This window comes from Aquarana catesbeiana, linkage group LG01 (genome assembly GCF_042186555.1).
Source record: "Aquarana catesbeiana isolate 2022-GZ linkage group LG01, ASM4218655v1, whole genome shotgun sequence".
Classification (NCBI taxonomy): domain Eukaryota; kingdom Metazoa; phylum Chordata; class Amphibia; order Anura; family Ranidae; genus Aquarana; species Aquarana catesbeiana.
In genome coordinates this window covers 655,883,062-655,904,757 of record NC_133324.1, presented here as the reverse complement: position 1 = coordinate 655,904,757, position 21,696 = coordinate 655,883,062, and the positions used below count along the sequence as shown (strand labels likewise).

Here is a 21,696-nt window from a genome sequence, read left to right as displayed (position 1 = left end):
AATGTACAGTATAACTACTGTTTGTATTGTTATTACAGTGCTGATGTTATAGAAATGAAAGGGTTTGCTGTGACCATAGATTTCCTTTAAGAACTACTTAAGGTCTCAAAAATGTTCAAATAATGCAAGCAGGACCCAGACAGGTTGTTTGCAACAGGGCCTGTAGGATAGGACAGGGTGAGATTTAAACAGATTTGTTTAAACAGATTTGTTTCCAAATTTCAACCATAACAAGGTTCTGTGTAAGATGAAAACTGACCATTAAATCTCAATGTCAATCACGTATCCAGCATGTAGAATTTAATATTCTAACACAATGAAGGCATCAACAGAAGGAAGATAAGGTTCCAATGAAGGGCAAAAAGGCAAAGGGCAAGGTTATGTCACCAAGATGATAAAATCTGAAGTAGAAGGTAGAGCTCTCTAATTCAAAGGTTTGCTCTAATACTGTGGTAGAACCCATCAATCCAACAATTCAGCATTTTATTCCTAGTAAGGAAAAAAACTTGACCCCTAACCCATAACATCCAGACAGACTACATATTTAAGCACTTAGAAAAATCAGCACTCTCCCAGTCCAGTCTATGTTGTTAACATGTGTGAGACGGCCTCAACCTTATACCACTCCACAAGCCACAGCCTCTGACACGTTTTGCCCACCTCTCTGGGACTTAGTCTGTGACTAAGCTCCAGTGGGTGGGATGAAACATGTTAGAGGGCAAGGCTTGTGGAGTGGTGTAAGGTTGAGGCCGTCTCACACATGTTAACAACATAGACTGGACTGGGAGAGTGCTGATTTTTCTAAGCATACTACATGATACTGGATGGTGATATTTCATGCCGGCACCCCATTCCTGAGCATCAGTGGGACAAAATATATCTTCTTTTTTTGCTTATAGCGGCACTACAAGTATATGCAGCTCACATATTTAAGCACTCCGGCAGTGTTAAGTGGTATTGGTGTACACTGAAAAAAAGGAAGACATGTTGAATTTCTGTGTAGTGCAACACATTCAAATATGCTGTAATGTGTTGCAACAAACTGCAGCACATAAGAATTACATACAAATAAAGTCAATTAAAAGGTGCAGTTTGTCTTGATGGGACATTAGCCTGTCTGTGATACTAACATACAAAACTGGATAGTACAGTTGGTAGCATAGGTAAGTGTGTTTTCTGTGTGTGGAAGCTTATACATATATATTAATAAATGCTATTACTAGTTTTTTGCAAAGTTAACTTATACGTCTGGTGATCTGATCCTTTCACTTCCACTTTTTCTTCTTTGGTTCCTTCAGGCTATTAAGTAGGGGGAGGGGTGATTGCTCACAGGTGCCTGCAGTCTATATAACTGTGTGTAGGACTCATCCTGAGCCTGCTCATTGGGAGATTGCTGGAACTTATACCAAGTGGAACTTTTCTAAGTGGTGAGTTAAAACCAGAGGGAGAGTGAACAAGTTTTACTTTTTGTTTGCTGGGTAGCATTTTTGGGGCTTTTCCTTTTAGCTTTTCAATTAGCCTTTTCTGTCACTTTTTAAATAGCTTTTTTTTTTTTTTTTTTTTTTTTTTTTTTCTTCTTTGGTTCCTTCAGGCTATTAAGTAGGGGGAGGGTTGATTGCTCACAGGTGCCTGCAGTCTATATAACTGTGTGTAGGACTCATCCTGAGCCTGCTCATTGGGAGATTGCTGGAACTTATACCAAGTGGAACTTTTCTAAGTGGTGAGTTAAAACCAGAGTTTAAAACAGGAGATTATAACAGGGGTCATAGTACCTGTGTAGTGTGAGTACATGAGTGTTGTCTGAGTAGTGTGTGTGTGGATCGTTAGTACTTGTGTATTGTATACTTGAGTATTGCGAGTGTACATAGGTCTGCGACTGTTCTGCGATTGCACGTAGGTCTGTGAGTACCTGTGTATTGTCTTGTTGTGTACCTGTGTATTGTCTTGAGTATTAGTGCCAGGAAGCTAGCTGTTAGGTAATTTGGACAGGGTAAAATCCCCAAATCCTCACTAAATTTAATAGGTACGATGCCCGGCGGGTGTGGAGAGGCGACTCTTTGTACATCTTGCCGCATGTATGCGTTCCTTGATCATCAGATCGAGGGCGAATGCTGCTGTGCAAAATGTAAGCACATTGTTTCCCTGGAAGCCCAGGTTCTGAATCTGGGGAAGCAACTGTCAGCACTGAGAAGTCCCTCCATACTAAAGGAGAGCCAGGAACGTACACGGCAGGTGCCGGCAGGGGCCAGCACAGAGGCGGGTGGAGACAAAGAGGTGCTGGCACTAGCAAAGAGTAGATGGGTGACAGTCAGGAGGGGTAGAGGGGGAAATGCCAGGGAGGCCGATCCAGGACTGGAGCATCCCAATAAGTACGCTACTTTGAGTGACATTGGTGAAACCAGTCAGGGACCAGCACTGCTGGAGATGAGGGACTCTCCTAGCTGCCGGGGGAAGAACTCCTCCAGTGAGAGTGGGGGGGCAGCAAAGGGAAAGGAAAGACAGATTCTGGTGGTAGGGGACTCAATTCTTAGAAGGACAGAAAGGGCAATCTGTAACCAAGACCTGAAGCGCCGAACAGTATGTTGTCTACCGGGCGCTCGGGTTCGGCACATCACGGATCTTGTGGACAGATTACTGGGAGGGGCTGGGGAAGACCCGGCTGTCATGGTGCACGTTGGCACCAATGACAAAGTCAGAGGCAGATGGAGTGTCCTAAAGAACGATTTTAGGGACTTAGGAGCTAAATTGAGGAAAAGGACCTCCAAGGTAGTATTCTCAGGAATACTACCGGTACATCGAGCCACACCAGAAAGGAAGAGGGAGATTAGGGAAGTAAACAAGTGGCTGAAGAGCTGGTGTAGTAAGGAGGGGTTTGGGTTCCTGGAGGACTGGGCCGACTTCTCAGTTGGTAACCGGTACTATAGAAGGGACGGACTGCACCTAAATGAGGAGGGTGCAGATCTGCTGGGAAGGAAGATGGCCAAAAAGTTAGAGGGGTTTTTAAACTAGGCGATGGGGGGGAGGGTCCAGAGGCAGAGATAGCCAGCGCGGAAGATATTCCAGAGGGTAGTATTGGGGGCATTAGTGGTAGGTTAACCAAAGCACAAAAACACAAGGTGAGTATAGTAGCAAGTCCTAGTTGCAATATCGAAACACCCAATATGAGGACAATATGCGACCGGTCTAAACTATGTGGCATGTTCACCAATGCCAGGAGCATGGCGGACAAAATGGGTGAACTAGAGATACTGTTGTACGAGGAGGATTTGGATTTTGTGGGAATTTCAGAGACCTGGTTCAACAGCTCTCATGATTGGCTGGCAAACATTCAAGGGTATACCCTATACCGCAAGGATAGAGAGGGTAAAAAAGGGGGAGGGGTATGCCTATATATCAAGAATAATGTACAAGTGAATGTGAGAGATGACATCACTGAGGGAGCTAGAGAGGAGGTGGAATCCTTATGGGTAGAGCTCCAAAGGGATAAAGCTAAGGGGAAAATAATACTGGGAGTATGCTATAGGCCCCCAAACCTGAGGGAGGAAGTGGAGACGGATCTCCTATCACAAATTGGATTAGCAGCAAGAATGGGAAGTGTTATCATAATGGGGGATTTTAATTATCCAGACATAGACTGGGCGGAGGGAACCGCACATTCATTTAAGGCTCGCCAGTTCCTTAATGTCTTGCAGGACAATTTTATGGGTCAGATGGTAGACGCACCAACTAGAAATAAAACATTACTGGATCTACTGATTACCAACAATACAGACCTGATCACGGATGTGGAAATGCGGGGCAATTTAGGTAACAGTGATCACAGGTCAATTAGTTTCAGTATAAATCACACAAATAGGAAACATAAAGGGAATACAAAGACACTGAATTTCAAAAGAGCCAACTTCCCTAAACTACAAACCTTGCTAAAAGGCATAAACTGGGATAAAATATTAGAAACAAAGAATACGGAGGAGAGATGGGTTTGCTTTAAGAGCATATTAAATAAGGGCATTAGCCAATGTATCCCATTGGGTAATAAATTTAAAAGAGCGAACAAAAGTCCTGGATGGCTTAACTCCAATGTAAAAATGCATATAAAAGCAAAGGAGAAGGCCTTCAAAAAATACAAGGTTGAGGGATCATCCTCAGCATTCAGACTTTATAAAGAATGCAACAGGATATGTAAAGGTGCAATTAGGACAGCTAAGATAGAACATGAAAGACACATAGCGGAGGAGAGCAAAAAAAATCCCAAGAAATTCTTTAAGTATGTAAACAGTAAAAAAGGGAGGACAGACCATATTGGCCCCATAAAGAATGAGGAAGGACATCTGGTTACAAAGGATGGGGAGATGGCGAAGGTATTGAATTTATTCTTCTCCTCAGTCTTCACGAGTGAATCGGGGGGCTTCAGTAACCAAAACTGCAGTGTTTATCCTCATGACACAACACAGGAAGCACCTCCATGGTTAACAGAGGACGGAATTAAAATTAGACTTGAGAAACTTAACATTAATAAATCACCGGGACCAGATGGCTTGCATCCGAGGGTACTTAGGGAACTCAGTCAAGTGATTGCCAGACCGTTGTTCCTAATTTTTACAGATAGTCTACTGACTGGAATGGTACCAGCTGATTGGAGAAAAGCCAATGTAGCACCTATATTTAAAAAGGGCCCAAAATACATCCCTGGGAATTACAGACCAGTTAGCCTAACATCGATACTATGTAAACTCTTGGAGGGGATGATAAGGGACTATATACAGGATTTTAGTAATACGAACAATATCATTAGCAGTAATCAGCATGGATTCATGAAGAATCGTTCTTGCCAAACCAATCTATTAACCTTCTATGAGGAGGTGAGTTGCCATCTAGATAAAGGAAGGCCTGTAGACGTGGTGTATCTGGATTTTGCAAAAGCATTTGACACAGTTCCCCATAAACGTTTACTGTACAAAATAAGGTCTGTTGGCATGGACCATAGGGTGAGTACATGGATTGAAAACTGGCTACAAGGGCGAGTTCAGAGGGTGGTGATAAATGGGGAGTACTCAGAATGGTCAGGGGTGGGTAGTGGGGTGCCCCAGGGTTCTGTGCTGGGACCAATCCTATTTAATTTGTTCATAAACGATCTGGAGGATGGGATAAACAGTTCAATCTCTGTATTTGCAGACGATACTAAGCTAAGCAGGGCAATAACTTCTCCGCAGGACGTGGAAACCTTGCAAAAAGACCTGAACAAATTAATGGGGTGGGCGACTACATGGCAAATGAGGTTCAATGTAGAAAAATGTAAAATAATGCATTTGGGTGGCAAAAATATGAATGCAATCTATACACTGGGGGGAGAACCTCTGGGGGAATCTAGGATGGAAAAGGACCTGGGGGTCCTAGTGGATGATAGGCTCAGCAATGGCAGGCAATGCCAAGCTGCTGCTAACAAAGCAAACAGAATATTGGCATGCATTAAAAGGGGGATCAACTCCAGAGATAAAACGATAATTCTCCCGCTCTACAAGACTCTGGTCCGGCCGCACCTAGAGTATGCGGTCCAGTTCTGGGCACCAGTCCTCAGGAAGGATGTACTGGAAATGGAGCGAGTACAAAGAAGGGCAACAAAGCTAATAAAGGGTCTGGAGGATCTTAGTTATGAGGAAAGGTTGCGAGCACTGAACTTATTCTCTCTGGAGAAGAGACGCTTGAGAGGGGATATGATTTCAATTTACAAATACCGGACTGGTGACCCCTCAATAGGGATAAAACTTTTTCGCAGAAGAGAGTTTACCAAGACTCGTGGCCACTCATTAAAATTAGAAGAAAAGAGGTTTAATCTTAAACTACGTAGAGGGTTCTTTACTGTAAGAGCGGCAAGGATGTGGAATTCCCTTCCACAGGCGGTGGTCTCAGCGGGGAGCATTGATAGCTTCAAGAAACTATTAGATGAGCACCTGAATGACCACAACATACAGGGATATACAATGCAATACTGACACATAATCACACACATAGGTTGGACTTGATGGACTTGTGTCTTTTTTCAACCTCACCTACTATGTAACTATGTAACTAGATGTTTTATTGCAAAAATCTAAATATAGCTAAAGCCACGAGTCAAAGGTATAATACTTCTATTTTTTCATAACATAAGTCATAACACTTAGACTTTACTGTATGGACTGTATCGGTACTATACAGTGTATATTTCTCATTTTCCATTTTACTCTTTGTTTAACAAGAAAAAATAAAAGAACAAATGGAAACGATTGGCAGATAGAATTTCATTTGTAAAAAACTAAAGAATATAAATACATAGTGGTACCATCACACAGCACAGAAGTGGTTAGTCTGCTGTAGGAAATCTAAAATGGAATTATACAATTTGTGCTAGCTTTTAGGTTATCTAGTCTAACAGGTAATTCCTCCAGGCAGGTTAGATTGAACAATTTTTTTTTCATTATAATTTGAACTTCTATTATTAGGGATTGCTTGCTGTTTTCACTGTGCTTTATAGTTAAAGTGGCATACACTATACAACATATTCTTTGTTTTCTGTCCATTTCACAGCCCAAATCCTTCTCTATGATGCCTTAAACTAATACCATATTATTTAATAACACACAGAGCCAGCAGAGTTTTATTGGGTCAGAACCTGGAATAGTGTCACTTTACAGACTGAATATATGTTCAATGCACTTATTTTAGATACCTGGGAATCATTCCAGTGGAGCTGGAACATGACCTTTGAATTATAATTATGCCACAGTAGTGGACATAGAGGATGTAAGGAGATTATTAGAAAAAAAACATATATCTAGTTCAGACTTTCTAATACTTCTATGATCCTTGGACCAGTTTAAACCACATCAAAGATATTTTTCCTTACTCCTTTTCCTTGGTCCTGTACTTTCATTCTTTATTAACACACTTCACATACTCTGCTTTGTACTGTATCCGAGTGGTGTTTTGTTCCTTTATTTGCTTCTTTTGCACGCTTTTCATGTGATATATTAGTTATTATTTATTAAGTAATGACTCAGGCAGCTCTGCATCTGCAATTCTTGGAGGCTTTAGAGTCTTATTACTGACTCTGTTCTGTGTACCTTAAGAATCCATTTATATGATTTTGATTAACCACTTGCCGACCGCTGCATGCTGATATATGTCCCCTTTAATTGGCGGGGTAGTGACCGTGCCCGCGGCACCCGGCGATCGTGTCATGGAGCCGCAGAACGGGGAGGTGTCTATGTAAACAAGGCATTTCCCTGTTCTGCCTTGTGACATGACAGAGATCACAGCTCCCTGTCATCGGGAGCAGTGATCTCTGTCATGTGAGTGGAAGCCCATCCCCTCACAGTTAGAACACCTCCCTAGGACACACTTAACCCCTTGATAGACCCCTAGTGTTTAACCCCTTCCCTGCCAGTGTCATTTACACAGTAATCAGTGCATTTTTATAGCTGTATAAATGACAATGGTCCCAAAATAGTGTCCGATGTGTCCGCCATAATGTTGCAGTCACGATAAAAATCACAGATCGCCGCCATTACTAATAAACAAAAATAAATAATAAAAATGCCATAAAACTATCCCCTATTTTGTAGACGCTATAACTTTTGCTCAAACCAATCAATATACGCTTATTGGGATTTTTTTTACCAAAAATATGTAGAAGAATACATATCAGCCTAAACTGAGGAAAAAATGTGTTTTTTTACATATTTTTTGGGGGTATTTATTATAGCAAAAAGTAAAAAATATACCTTTTTTTTTTTTTTTTTTGTTATTGTCGCTCTTTTTTTGTTTATAGCGCAAAAAATAAAAACCACAGAGGTGATCAAATACCACCAAAAGAAATCTCTATTTGTGGGAAAAAAGGACATCAATTTTGTTTGGGTGCAACGTCGCCCGACCATGCAATTGTCAGTTAAAGCGACGCAGTGCCGAATCGCAAAAAATGCTCTGGTCAGGAAGTAGCAGTTAAGAAATTAAGATATTTAGGAAATCTGCACCTTGTAGATGTTGTTTCACCACTGAAAACAACAGACAATATAATACTTCTTGATGAATATTTTGCTTGGTACCGTTGATCTTAAATACCAAATAGGGTTTTTTAGCAATCACCAATCGTCTCCAGGGAGGTGTTTAGTAAGTCCTTATCTAGTCATGGAAGCTGACAAGAATGATTGTTCAACGGTCATGTTTTATAATCATTTTAGGTTATAATTATTGTATAGTCTTTGTGTACTTTTGCTATACTGTTGAAGCCCTCATTAAATTAAAGAACTCATGCCACTCACCCTCTTCCCAGGAGAATACACCAACTGTACTTTCTTTTTTGCTTTATGTACCCATTTACATTTAAAGTCATCACTTTGCAAAAAAGAATTAAGAAATATATTGATTTCTGAGAGATTTGCTGCAGACAAATTTGTGACAGTGTCATCGAGTTTGTGTCCTGAATAATACTTGATATATAAACACATCTTTGCTTACACGTGATCAGCATCTTTTCATTTATTTGAAAGTGTCTGAAGATTACTTGTCCTATTAGTAACCTTAATGGTTCTTAGTTAAAAACAGCACAAATAATTTAAGTAAATATGCTGAAGAGCACATTTTTAGAATTGTTATGTCAGTGATGATATATCAGGTAAATCCTCGGAGAGGTAGGAATGGAGGAAAGTAAATAGATTTTTATGAACTGTGTCAAGGGATGTAGGAAGAAAGTGAATTGGTTTTTTAAAGTATCTTTAAAGTGGATCTGGAAACTAGAGCAAAGTTATACATATTTTTAATTGCCCTTGCATGTTGTACTGCAGTTGTAGCTTGAAGTAAGCAAATACATAATTAGATATATAATATATAAAGATTACAGACATCTGGATACTACTTATGTTATGCATCATTAATAATACTCTTGGCATTTAGCCCGCTATCAACTGAAAACAGACCACAGGAGTGCAGAACAACCTGTACTCCTGTGATCCATAGGAGAAGTAAGGCCATAAATGCATTGGCTTTCAGCAAGGTGGGCTGCCCATACATTCATGTAACTGAGACAAGAAATGGTACACCAAGACACCTCCTGTGGGTTTAGAGGATTTTAAAAAAATGTGATTTATTTAAAGAGCATTTCAGGATGGAATTATTGATAGAAAGACAGTGGAATTCCTGAATGTGGAATGTCCCACCATTCCATTTTTTATGCTTTACCTAAAGAGTACAATCAGTCCCCACCAGGAGACCTATTATCTCTGGAAGGAGTTCCCTGACTGAGCAGGTCAGTGAATATATTGATAAGAGTTTGCAACCATTTGTGGTTACATTCCCCATCTTTTGATGTTGTTGGATAGTGTCATGGTGCATGGAACTTACTGGGCATGTCCTACTTTTTAAGGCATAGTATCTAAAGTGGCTGTACAACCCTAATAAATGGTGTGGAAAAGTATGTACTGTCCATTTTGTATAGTTCAGGAGCTATCTGACATTATGGAATTCTACAATAACAGTTCAACACATGCATAAAAATCCCTGAAGGGGAGATTCCATGTAGTTCTAAATGAAGTCATACAATATGCAATATTGTTCAGTTCCATGTTTGTTAGTTGGAAGAATCAATTTGTTTGATATATGGAGGAGAACTTTACATTATCCAGTACTGACAAGGAATACTATGTATACTGAGAGTGGGCATCACCCATGTAACTTTAATATACTAAGGACATTCTTTATGTACTATTTTGTTTAGGGCCCTGTGCTCATTATGGATTGAGCAATGTGTGAGCATGTAGGGATATGTACACATTGCCTTTTAATCTATTTTGGCAATGTTTCATTTTTCTATTGTTCTAAGAAATTGACTATTAAAGTATCTGTTAGAGAAATAGAAATTGGAGTAGAAGCATAGCAGTATTGTGGAAAAAGTACAATGGGAACAATTTTTATTAAAACAAAACAAACAAAAATATTTCCCCACAATTCCAGGTTTGCTGAAATGATAAAAAATATATAAAAATGTCTCATGTGTACATGAGGACTAACAAAAAAGTAATATAATATAGTAATAAATGATTTATGAATGAATTTGCAATGTTAACAGGCTAACAGGTTAACAGGTTAACAGGCTTCATTCATATAGGCTGAGAAATAAAATGCATTGTAATAATATTGCTACAATAAACCTCTGATTGAAGCCTGCAATCTCTTTTTATTTATTAATACTGGAGCTTATGTTAGATCTCCTGATACACAGAGTGGGACCTGTTTGTCAAAATGCCAACTGACCCCACAGATTGCAAATGGAGAGCCTCTCTCCTAAAGTACTTTGGAGTGTGGCCCCAGCTGCAGCACCTGATTCATCAACCCCCCCATGCCTCTGCATTGCTCATCCCTTCTACCAGGCATTCCTGCACTGTAGGAGTCCACCCACACATACACACAGTGATAGCATTAGTACCCTTTGTTGCTCTGCAAAGATCAAAACTAGTCAGGAAAAAATGTGACATATAAAACATAGCGAATCTAGAGGTCAGCTGACATTTTTTTCTAGTACTTTTCTTGTTGTGAAAATTGAAGCAGACATCAGCTTGGGCATTATTTACATTCCCCAGTTTTTACAAATAAGTCACACTATATTGAAAGTAAAGACAGCTTCGTAATAATGTCCCTTTATCATTTGCTAGCACATTTCCATTTTGATGTATTTAGGAAGCCAGTCACACATAATATAAAATTAGGATAACATAGTTCTACGTCTGCATGTTCATTCATTTGTTAATTGCTGTTTGAAAATGTGCTTTATGACCTTAGTATAATTAAAGCAATGGACTGAATGCATAAGCATCAATACACAATATGTTAATTGTCAATATACATAAAAAGTCCTTTGCAATCCATTAACATGAACCTTTAAACATATTCAGGCATTGTTTAAAATCAAAAGAAAATAACACCTATTGAAAAGTATTTCTTGAAATCTTACTGTTTATTCTCTGCTGAACTTTTATTTAAAAAAACTACATGTTCAAAAATCATTATATGTAGCATCCAATATTTATATTTCGGATAACCCAGTGGGATCACCACCTTCTGTAGCACCACTGTGACCTCCATCCTACTGTCACTCACATTACTGAATAAAGTAACTTAACTTTTTTCTTTTTCAATAAGTGCTTTCTGAATCAAAACTGTGAACAGAACTAGGCTTGAACTTTTTCTCTGCTAACGTTTGAATTACTGGATAGACTAAAGTTTGATTATTTAGACATACTGTTTTGCATAGCAGACTTTTACGGCACAACAGGAGGCATACAAGTTAAAAAGTCACAAGGTTTTATTACGAACACTAAAATATAATTTATATATAAAAATATAAACCCCCAAAAAGGGTAATTCATATTTCACAGCAGTACCCAACTCTGGAGTGGATTATGGCTATCTTAACAGTTAAATATTAATACTGATGCTACACATAGTATATGGCTGGAAAATTTGTGCCCAATTTTTACTCCAAATCCAGGTTGTCAACACGTTTCGCTATGGATATATTTTCCTTTAGGACAGTGGTCATCAACCCTGTCCTCAGGGCCCACCAACAGGCCAGGTTTGCAAGATAACTGAAATACATCACAGGTGATATCATTTGCTGCTCAGTGATTGCAGTATTCTAGTCTGCATCTCCCCAAGGTAATACATAAAACCTGGCCTGTTAGTGGGTCCTGAGGACAGGGTTGATGACCACTGCTTTAGGCATGTTACAAGCCTACAAATATTGGTCTTGAGAGTGGACATAGGAGCAGATAAGAAGGCGACAGGTCCGAGATAAGCCCATGCAACCAGAAGTTACTAAAGTTGCAAAAGTCTAAAGCTATGTGGGCCCGTAAGGGGTGGGCATTTAAATAACCCCGTGGGGTGAATGTTCATAGTAGTAATACTAATAAGAGTATTAGTATATATCTACAAGCCACAATTCCAGTAGAACAATATGCCTCAAACATATGTATGTACAAAGGGTGACACCGAGGCTATCAATGCTTTATATAAATGATGATCATATTCCCCTGCAAACGCTGCGCGTTCCTGCTATGCACCAGACTGCATTCATTACCCAGTTTTTCCTAGTTACATTTTAAACCAATGAGCAGCCTCTTGAGCAAAATAAAGTAAGCTTTAAAAAATATTTCCGTAACATTCTTCTAGTTTTAACTGTTGTTGTGCAATTTGTCAAAACATATTGTTGATTTTTCAGAAAAATTGCTAAATACAATAAGAGACAGCTTTTCCAAAATGACATTCAAAAGAAGTGACTTTATTCAAGCAAGACAGAGCACATTGGAATCCTCACCTATAAGACCCAATCCTTTTGCTTGAATAAAGACTTTTGAAGGAGTTGACAGTGTGCTACCTTTGTCTTTTGAATAGTGTCTGCACACAGCACCAGTGACCGGCATCAGGTGTGCTCACTCTGGAGGAACAGAGTTCTGGAGGCTGAAAGTGGTGAGGCTCATCATGGTCTTCTAACAACAAGAGATGGGCTATGCATCTCACATTAAAATGTATATTTCAATTAAACGTGTAACTAATAGCACAAGTGGGGAAATAGAAATGTAGACCAACCATCACCTAATCTATTTAGGACACAATCTTATAGGATGTAAGCAATGACATTTTAGTACAAAATACTGTAGATGGTTAAGTTGAACTGTTATAGTGAACTTGGTATAGGATGGTCCACTCTACTTTTACTAAAATGAAAAAATGTTTCACCATAGCTTGCTAAAACAGAACACTCATGCCCCGTTCACACGGTCGGATTTTCCGATGGAAAATGTGCGATCGGAGCGTGTTGTCGGAAATTCTGATCGTGTGTGGGCTCCATCGGACTTTTTCCATAGATTTTCCGACACACAAAGTTTGAGAGCAGGCTATAAAATTTTCCGACAACAAAACCCGTTGTTGGAAATTCTGATCGTGTGTACACAAATCCAACGCACAAAGTGCCACGCATGCTCAGAATAAATTAAGAAACGAAAGCTATTGGCTACTGCCCCGTTTATAGTCCCGACGTACGTGTTTTACGTCACCGCGTTCAGAACGATCGGATTTTCCGACAACTTTGTGTGACCGTGTGTATGCAACACAAGTTTGAGCCAACATCCATCAGAAAAAATCCTAGGATTTTGTTGTCGGAATGTCCGATCAATGTCTGACCATGTGTACGGGGCATTACAGTAAGTCTAATTTATCAAATGACAAACGTGACTAGAATTTTTCAATAGAACCTATAGCACCCAGTTAGGTTTTCTCTTGCATTTTTGTTGGACAGAAAGGAAGAATCAAAATGTAAAACTGATGACTGCTATAAGCTATGAACACTGCTAATTGTAACAGATATCTATAGCAATATAAAGCCCTAAGTACATAGCTCATAACCAATACTACTTTTCGCCTGCCATGTCAGAACCAAAATACTATTTAGACTTACTGCTCGGTGAAGGATGATTTCTTGAATGTCTTTATGTCCATGTTTCTCAGCAATTGTAGCTGGATCATCCCCATTCTTATTGGTGATTTGACAAATATAATCTGCCTCTGGGCTTTGCAACAACAGATTTGTGACCTCTTTAAGACCAAGTTTAGCAGCACAATGCAGTATGGTAGGTATTTCAACAGAGCTGGCATCTGAAATATAATTAAGAAAATATAACTATGGTACTGTATGTGTCTTTAATATAAACTATTCAGTACAGATGAGTTATTTATTTCTTGATTAAAAAAAAACACAGTGGCTTTGCATGGGTGACATTGGCTTTGCATGGGTGACTCTATTTTTTTGCAACTGAAATACTATCTCTGACAAAAGCTGTATTTTACAGAAATGTTACCTCCAACCCCATTTGTGTTGTTTCACAAACATGCCTAAAAAGTTTGAACTATCAATTACAAATCGATCTGTTGGTCACCAAATGCCAATAAACTAGTATATTCATTATAGTCCAATTAAACTTTCAGTTTAAATAAGCAATGTATCATCCAGGTGCATCCAAATTAAAGTCACGCTGCTGAAAATAACCATTTCTTCCCATATGGAAGCAATAGCCTCTCAGCATAGGTCAGAAACACCCCTAGCTGAGTAAGACCTAAAGCTCTGGAATCAGTAAAGCTCATGTTTCAATGCTCATTAGAGGACCATCTCTGAGTTATCAGGGGGTTCCTTAGACCTTTGCAAAGAGACCACAGCTTCCACGTAGATTGCAAGGGTCCTTTTCTATAGCATGCTTGCAGGGAGCATGCTTTTCTATTCAGGCGGTGGTTGCTTTGCAGAAAAAACAAACTATATAACATTACACGCCTGTTCTTATGATGCACTAGGAATGCATTTAGCTGATTTAAACTGAAAGTTACATTTGAGTTTTAAGAAACTTTACTTGCAGCTTTGATAAGAGTGCAATTTTGCCAAATAAAAAATATAAAAACAGAAAATTGGATTAACAGTTAATGCAATTCTCTTTTAACGAGATAAAGAAACATATCCCATTACATAGTTTGATAAGGAATCTTCTGGTTTTGAAAATCCTCATTTAAGTCATTTACACAGCTATTTTATCCTTCACAGTTGAAAAAATACTATGCAAATGTCATTTCATTAGCCAGCAAGCATCTCGTAAACGGTGATTATCTCTAGATCTGAGCACATATAGCATGCTGTGGATGTGCTTAATACTCTAGGGTTAGCCAACCTGTCAACAAATGGAATAAACAGGACATTCAATATTCTGACATTTCAAGCTGTAAAATATTTATACCGAGGTTACATAAATTCATTCACCAAGAAGGCAATGCCCTTATGGATTGTCATAATCAAACAACAAGTGAACAAAGCTGGCAAAAATATGAATGAATTCTTGATGGAGACAGATTTTAAAATGTCAAGTTTACATATGTTAACATATATTTAGCTTGTACACTAAACATTCTTATAATGCATCCTTACACATACATTTCTATTCATGGTGCAATAATGCTAAATATTTATATGTACTGTTTCTGCATTTGTTTTACTTATCTTCATAATTTGTTCATGCAACAGTTCGTGCTTTCCAAGATCTCATGTCCCTGTTAGTACTTGGTTTGGTCCAACTTCAATAAATCAAGTGAGGTTTGACTACTTTTTTTTTGTTGTTGTTGTAAAGTTTACTAAAAGTACACCAAGCAGACTTATACAAGCATGTAGCAAGGTAAAGCTCGAAATATACTGTAGGATTCAGTTAATTTTGTATTTTCTATTGTTTAAACAATTAATACAGAAAAACAGAAAATACAAATGAAGAAAAAAAAGTAGTTCTGTTCAGTTGCCAAAATGATTTTGTTCTATGTAGAAATTCTCGATCAAGAAAATTTACAGTAACCAAATGAATGGTATAATTTTTTGAAGGAAATGCAAACTCGTGTAGATGAATAGAGTGTGAGTGTGTTTGTGATTATAGGGAAAGAAAGGGGGTTCATAGGTTATTCTATTAAGGGCCAATATTTTGTCAACCACTTGTTTCCATAAATTAATTTTTAGCTTCACATTAGGGGGTCAATTTACTAAAGGCAAGTAGACTGTTAATTTTGCAAGTGAAGTTGCACTTTGCAAGGGAATTTTCCCCAGATCTTAGTGAATAAGGTGAAATTCTGACTTCCATCACCCTTTTTTGTGCAATTAAAAATGCTGTTTTTTTTTTTTTTAATTTTCCTTGCATACGATTAGGTTTGCACAGTGAACATCCACTTTGCCTTTAGTAAATCAATCCCTAGATTTCCAGTGTAGTATTATAATTTTCCTTGCATAAAAAAAGCAATAGGGGTAAAACAATTTTTTTTTGGGGGGGGGGAAGGGACATGTAGGTCAATCTCACCAAAAGATACCAGGTAGTATCCAGTGCACAGTTAACAGCCACTTTGCCTTTAGTAAATCAACCCCTAGATTTCCAGTGTAGTATTATAGTTTGCCTTGCATAAAAAAGCAATAGGGATAAAACAATTTTTTTGGGGGGTGTGGGAAGGGAGGGGACATGTAGCTCAATCTCACCAAAAGATACAAGGTAGATATCACCCTGGGTTCCATATGCTTGTGATGGTGATAATTTGTTTTTTGTCACAAAAAAGGTCTAATGCACCCCCATGCCAAGTGAAACATATCTCTATCGCTCCCAGTTGACATTTTATGGCAGGTAGATGTATTTCCTAACCATATTTGAAATAAACTACAGTAACTGGGGTAAAAAAAAGTTCTATAAAAATATTACAGCTGTATGAGTTCCCTGATATGAAACTGTTTAGAGGGTTTTCCTTATAGCAGATTAGCATATAATCTAAAAAATAAGGCTAGATGTCTGAGCTTAAGATATTTAAAATACAAAACATCAGATATTTGCAGTTGCTGTTTCAGAGTGAAACAGTGGGAACAGTGAGGAAATGTACAAGCTCTGGGTTTTACTAAATATGATTATTAGGGAAGACAGCTTGGGTTAGGTGTAGAACTAGATGGAGAAATTGTTTGTAAATTTCTATAGAAATAACATCACTGGTGTGTGAAGTCCAAATGTGCATTAAATATGAGAGCGTTTCTTTTTTTTCTGTTCAACGGCTTGCTGACTAGCCTCCGTCATTATACTGTGGCAGGTCGACTCGTTCCTGCGAATCGCCGTAGCTGTACATAGGTCCCTTTAACAGCTATAGCAGGCACACACGCGCCCACTGTACGGAGGGGGAGCTGATGTGCGTATCCGGTGGCTGCAATGTCCGCCAGCTACCTGCAATCGCTCCACAGAGAGCTAGAACAGGGATCTGTCAATGTACACAAACAGATCCCCGTTCTAACAGGGAAGTACAGAGTGTTTGTCTGTTCCTAGTGATTAGGAACAGCGATCTCTATGTACTCCCAGTCAGTCCCCTCCCCCCACAGTTAGAAACACCTCCCAGGGAACACATTTAAACCCTTGATCGCCCCCTAGTGTTAACCCCTTCCCTGCCAGTGTCATTCATACAGTAATCAGTGCATTTTTATAGCGTCACTGGTCCCAAAAACGTGTCGAGAATGTCTGATCTGTCCACCGCAATGTCACAGTCCTGCTAAAAATCACCGCCATTACGAGTAAAAACAAAAAAATTAAAAATGACATAAATCTATCCCCTATTTGGTAGATGCTATAACTTTTTCGCAAACTAATCAATATACGCTTATTGTTCAGAATCCCAAAACTATACTTCTAACATGTGTACAGATAGAGATAGTGGCGCTAATATAAATTGTGAAAAATGATGAGTCAGAACAGCATGATGCCTATGACCCTCTAATTCTACATACAAAAATTAATATCATTAAATATTTAAAATTCAACACCCAGTGAAAAGTGTCACTATAGATAAGGAATTGCAAAAAATAAATGCATAAATAATCAAGCCCAACAGTTGCTTTTCAATATTCTTGTGTGATAAATCTTCTACTCTTCCACCACACCACTATGATAGTGACACCACTTCCTCTGAAGAGCGCACTCACCAGATTGTATAGCCTCCCACTCTCGTGTTGGGCAAAACAGCAGTTGAACCACACCTGGGTTACATGTGATGAACCGTGACTACAATCAAGCCAGCTCCATATGTGAAAAAATGCGTAATAACGTTTTGACAGATTTATTAAAATCACTCCAAACACACTTCAATGGTTACACTCACTTTTAAACTGAAACAAAAAAGGCTTTGAACAAATCCACAGCAAGCACAGCAAGCAACAGGATTAGTGATCCAACGGTGCATATCTCTTGCTACAAACCACAATATATGCTTATTGCAATTTTTTTTTACCAAAAATATGTAGAAGAATAAATATTGGCTAAACTGATGAAGACATTAGTTTTTTTTTAGTTTTTTTTAATATTTATTATATCAAAAAGTAAAAAATATTGTTTTTTTTCTAAATTGTCTTTGTCTTTTGTGTTTATAGCACAAAAAATAAAAACCGCAGAGGTGATCAAATACCCCCAAAAGAAAGCTCTACTTGTGGGAAAAAAAGGATGTCAATTTTGTTTGGGTACTGCATCGCACGAATCACGCAATTGTCGGTTAAAGCGATGCAGTGCCGTATCGCAAAAAATGGCCTGGTCATTAAGGGGGCAAATCTTCCGGGGATGAAGTGGTTAAAAAGTAGAGACCACAGCATCCTTTATGTCCGTGGCTGCATTATTTAACTGTGGGAATAGATGTACACTGGTATAATGATATCTCAGGAAAGGTTAACTACTTTAGCAGTACTATACTTACTGTATTCTGCCTAGGTAATGACTCACTGCTTAAAGGGTAACTATACCTCTTTTTGTTTGTCACTTCTTGGCATGACCTATGATTTTTTTTCTGCCAGATCTTTACCTCTGTCCATACCTCTGATTGGGACATCTCACCCCATCGCACACACAGGCATAATCTTTGTATCATGGCTACCTAATTAAGTTTTCATAGAAACAGATTGAAAATGCAGTCCAGAGAGAACAACCAGGTATCTCAGGTCACAATTAAGCTCTAATAAGCAATAGAAGCGAAGTTGGTTAAAGACCTGTTGGTCATGGACAACATTAAATTTCAGCTTCATGCTACTCAAAAACAGTTTTAAACAGTTAAATTGTTTGATAATCAGAAAGTGTGCTGATTCCAGGTGGGTTTGGAATCTATGTGGTATATGGTAATGCTATGCATTTATATCAGGCAATTTGTAGCTCATGTAAACTTCAGGCATCTGTACAATTTTTTTCATTGTGTAAAATTCTTTAAAACCTTTTACATTATTTTCCAGACAGACATTATTTTCTTAGTGCTTCTTAATGGTTGGTGCTTCAGTTTCCATGGGCTTCCTTATTGTCAGCAGCAATGCTTTAGCAGTCAATCCCCTATCTGTCGGGTTGCCAGTGTCAGTATGCACATTCCAGAGGTTTCCAGAGAGGAAACTTTTCATGTCCTCCTTTCTTCTCTGGATGTCGCCCCACATGACTCTTTTTATCAGCCTGGGGGCAGCTCTAGCGGGATGCATGTCATCTGCTCCTTCTTCCCTGCTTTCCTCCTCGCATGACCATCTGTGTTTGCTTACAGGGCAGCTCCAGCAGGAAATATTAGTAGAGGTTTCTTCAATGCTAGCCACCCATGTGAAACACACTGCTGAAGCTTGAGGGGTGGTTATGGCATTGGGGGGAATGTAATTGGGAGCCTCGCCGCCAGTCTATTATCAGAATACCGTCAACTTCAGGCATTGACAATTGCAGGTTTCATTTGAGATTTCCAGCTTGCTGTGCCCCCTGATCTCAAATTACATTGAGGAGAATCTACTTTATGTCACATGACAGTATATATATATATATGTGTGCGAAAAAAATGATATTTGGGGAAAAAAAACTGTTTGTGTGCTAAAAATGATTGCTTCTAATTGCTAATGCTTCAAAGTTGCTACAATGAGTGTAATAATTATTTAAGCGCACCTTAAACGCCGAATTACATGGGTTATAAGTATAACGACCATGCTTTAGTCTGTAAATGATTTATAGATGTGTATGCTCCCAATTAATAAGCTTACTAATGGCTGAAACCCTATTTAGATGGTTTTATTTTATAATAAAAAAAAATAACATTTAACATCACTGCAATTTCCTAAGGGTGAACTGTTTAGTGTAGTATGATAATTAACTTGTTATATTTGGGCAATATAGTTGTTAATATTTGTTTGTGTTTTTGTCTTAAATTTATTAATGGTGAGTCAAGCAGCTAAATATGACAAACCCACAACTGAACCAAAAATTATAGTTTGCAATATGAATATTAAAATGTTTCTGTGTAAATGCTACTTAAATGCTAGGGAAGAACACATATAAAGGAAAAAAGTGAGTCTTAATGCGTCTTCGATATGAGTAATAAACATCAGAATAGCAGTAATATAACATCAGAAATACAATGCACTATATCACTTTATAGTCACATTTTATTCAATGCTATTTCCTTGCAGGTAATATCTCAATGAGCGATCAATAACTCAGATAATGTTAATTAAACAGAATCAATCAGACCAAAAGCACTTATAAGTCTTAAGCTGATCACAGCTTGACACATTTAGAATTGCTGCATTTTGGGTTTGTTTTCCTAGAATAATCAATATCAGCTTTAATTGTTGCAATTTGGTGAAGGTAAGCACATGGTTAGTGTTATTTTTTAAGTGTTTTGAAATGAATTGAAATATGTTATGATCAACATCATTAAGCTACGAGGCTCAGCATCTAAAATTTCTAGGCTAAAAATACTAAACATTACAGTATTTCTGGGTAGGAAGCTATTGAATATTTATGAATGGAAATAAGTATTTAATGGGTGAAAAAATTTATCTTTTGGTTACTCTGTAACAATATTTTATGTAATAGCTCTCGAGCGAGTTTGCCCTTATTCATGGCTGTTAATAAAAGGAAAAGAGTAAAGATGATTTAACAAAACTGATATTGTTTGCTTGTAAAAACATAGCTCAGAAATGTGATGCTGCATTACTGCATTGTTCAAAGTTTCCTGATCGATTCATCTTTCTTCTTTTAAATTTGAGCATATTGAATCTATAATTTATTAACCCAATACTGCGAAGAAAAGGAGCTGCCTGCCATTTAGATCAGTGAGCAGAAACATAAGGTAACTGAAAATTACATTTGATAAATATATTGTAAAATAAACAGTGATTTATTATTGCATCCGGTCAGGTCGTAGCATTCATTTTGTAGTGGAGATTGGAAAATGAAAGATAACTTCTGACTGGTTGTATCAACTACTGCAGTGTTGGAAAAGTGTAAACTGTTTTCGAATATAAATGAATATCATAAATATTGCTTTTTTAGTAAATTTATAGGGACAAATGGAAGTTTGGGGTTACTAAAACTGGTGTGGCTTTTTAAAGGACTAAAGGGATTGTGCTGATCAGGAATAGGAAGAACTGCTGGTTTTATCATGGCACAGTGTTCACTGAAGGTTAAATATTATTTTACTAAAACTAAACTAAAAACAGAAAATAATCAACGCAAACAAACCTACTACTAAATAGCAGGTGAACACTCAAGGCTAATATTACAATGCCTCAAAGCAAAACACATACAATGGAATAGTGCAGCGCAGATATACCCAACACAATAAAATGAATGTATTATCCACAAAATGCATTTATATAAATATAGATAAATGAATAAAGTTCATAAAGGTTCTTAGATAAAAGAAGCGAAGATCCCAGATGATGTGAAGCTGTGCATCAAGGCAAATAAACAGGTGTCTGAATCCATGCAACACTTCCATCATAGATGTGTGTGGCTGCTCATGTGAAATATATGACCCCTGAACCAACAGGATGGTCATACAAGCATGCCCGTATTAGGGTCTCAAATCTCCTTAAGGCCAATATAAATCTGAGGCAAGATGATCCCTCCATGCTGGTGGTGGCGGAACCTGTATAAAACAAATTAAGAGAATATAGTGCTGTCTGCTAGACAACAGTTTATTAAAATGATAAAGTGTAACTTACAAATCTGGCACTTATCCGAAGTGCAAGTAAAATCAAGCAAAATACATAGCAAACCAAAAGATGGCCGTGGGTGATGTCATGCGTGGCTCCTCTCCCGTACACATTACTTCCTGGGCGGGACT

At 38.1% G+C, this 21,696-nt stretch overlaps 1 protein-coding gene across 1 annotated transcript in view; it reads right to left on the bottom strand.

Moving 5' to 3' along the window:
• Positions 1-21,696, bottom strand: part of BANK1 (B cell scaffold protein with ankyrin repeats 1) — a 437,320-nt gene that overhangs the window by 229,411 nt on the left and 186,213 nt on the right. Inside the window, exon 7 of the mRNA XM_073601593.1 lies at positions 13,487-13,683. Coding sequence (XP_073457694.1) covers positions 13,487-13,683 — 197 coding nt within the window. The remainder of the gene's footprint in view (positions 1-13,486; positions 13,684-21,696) is intronic.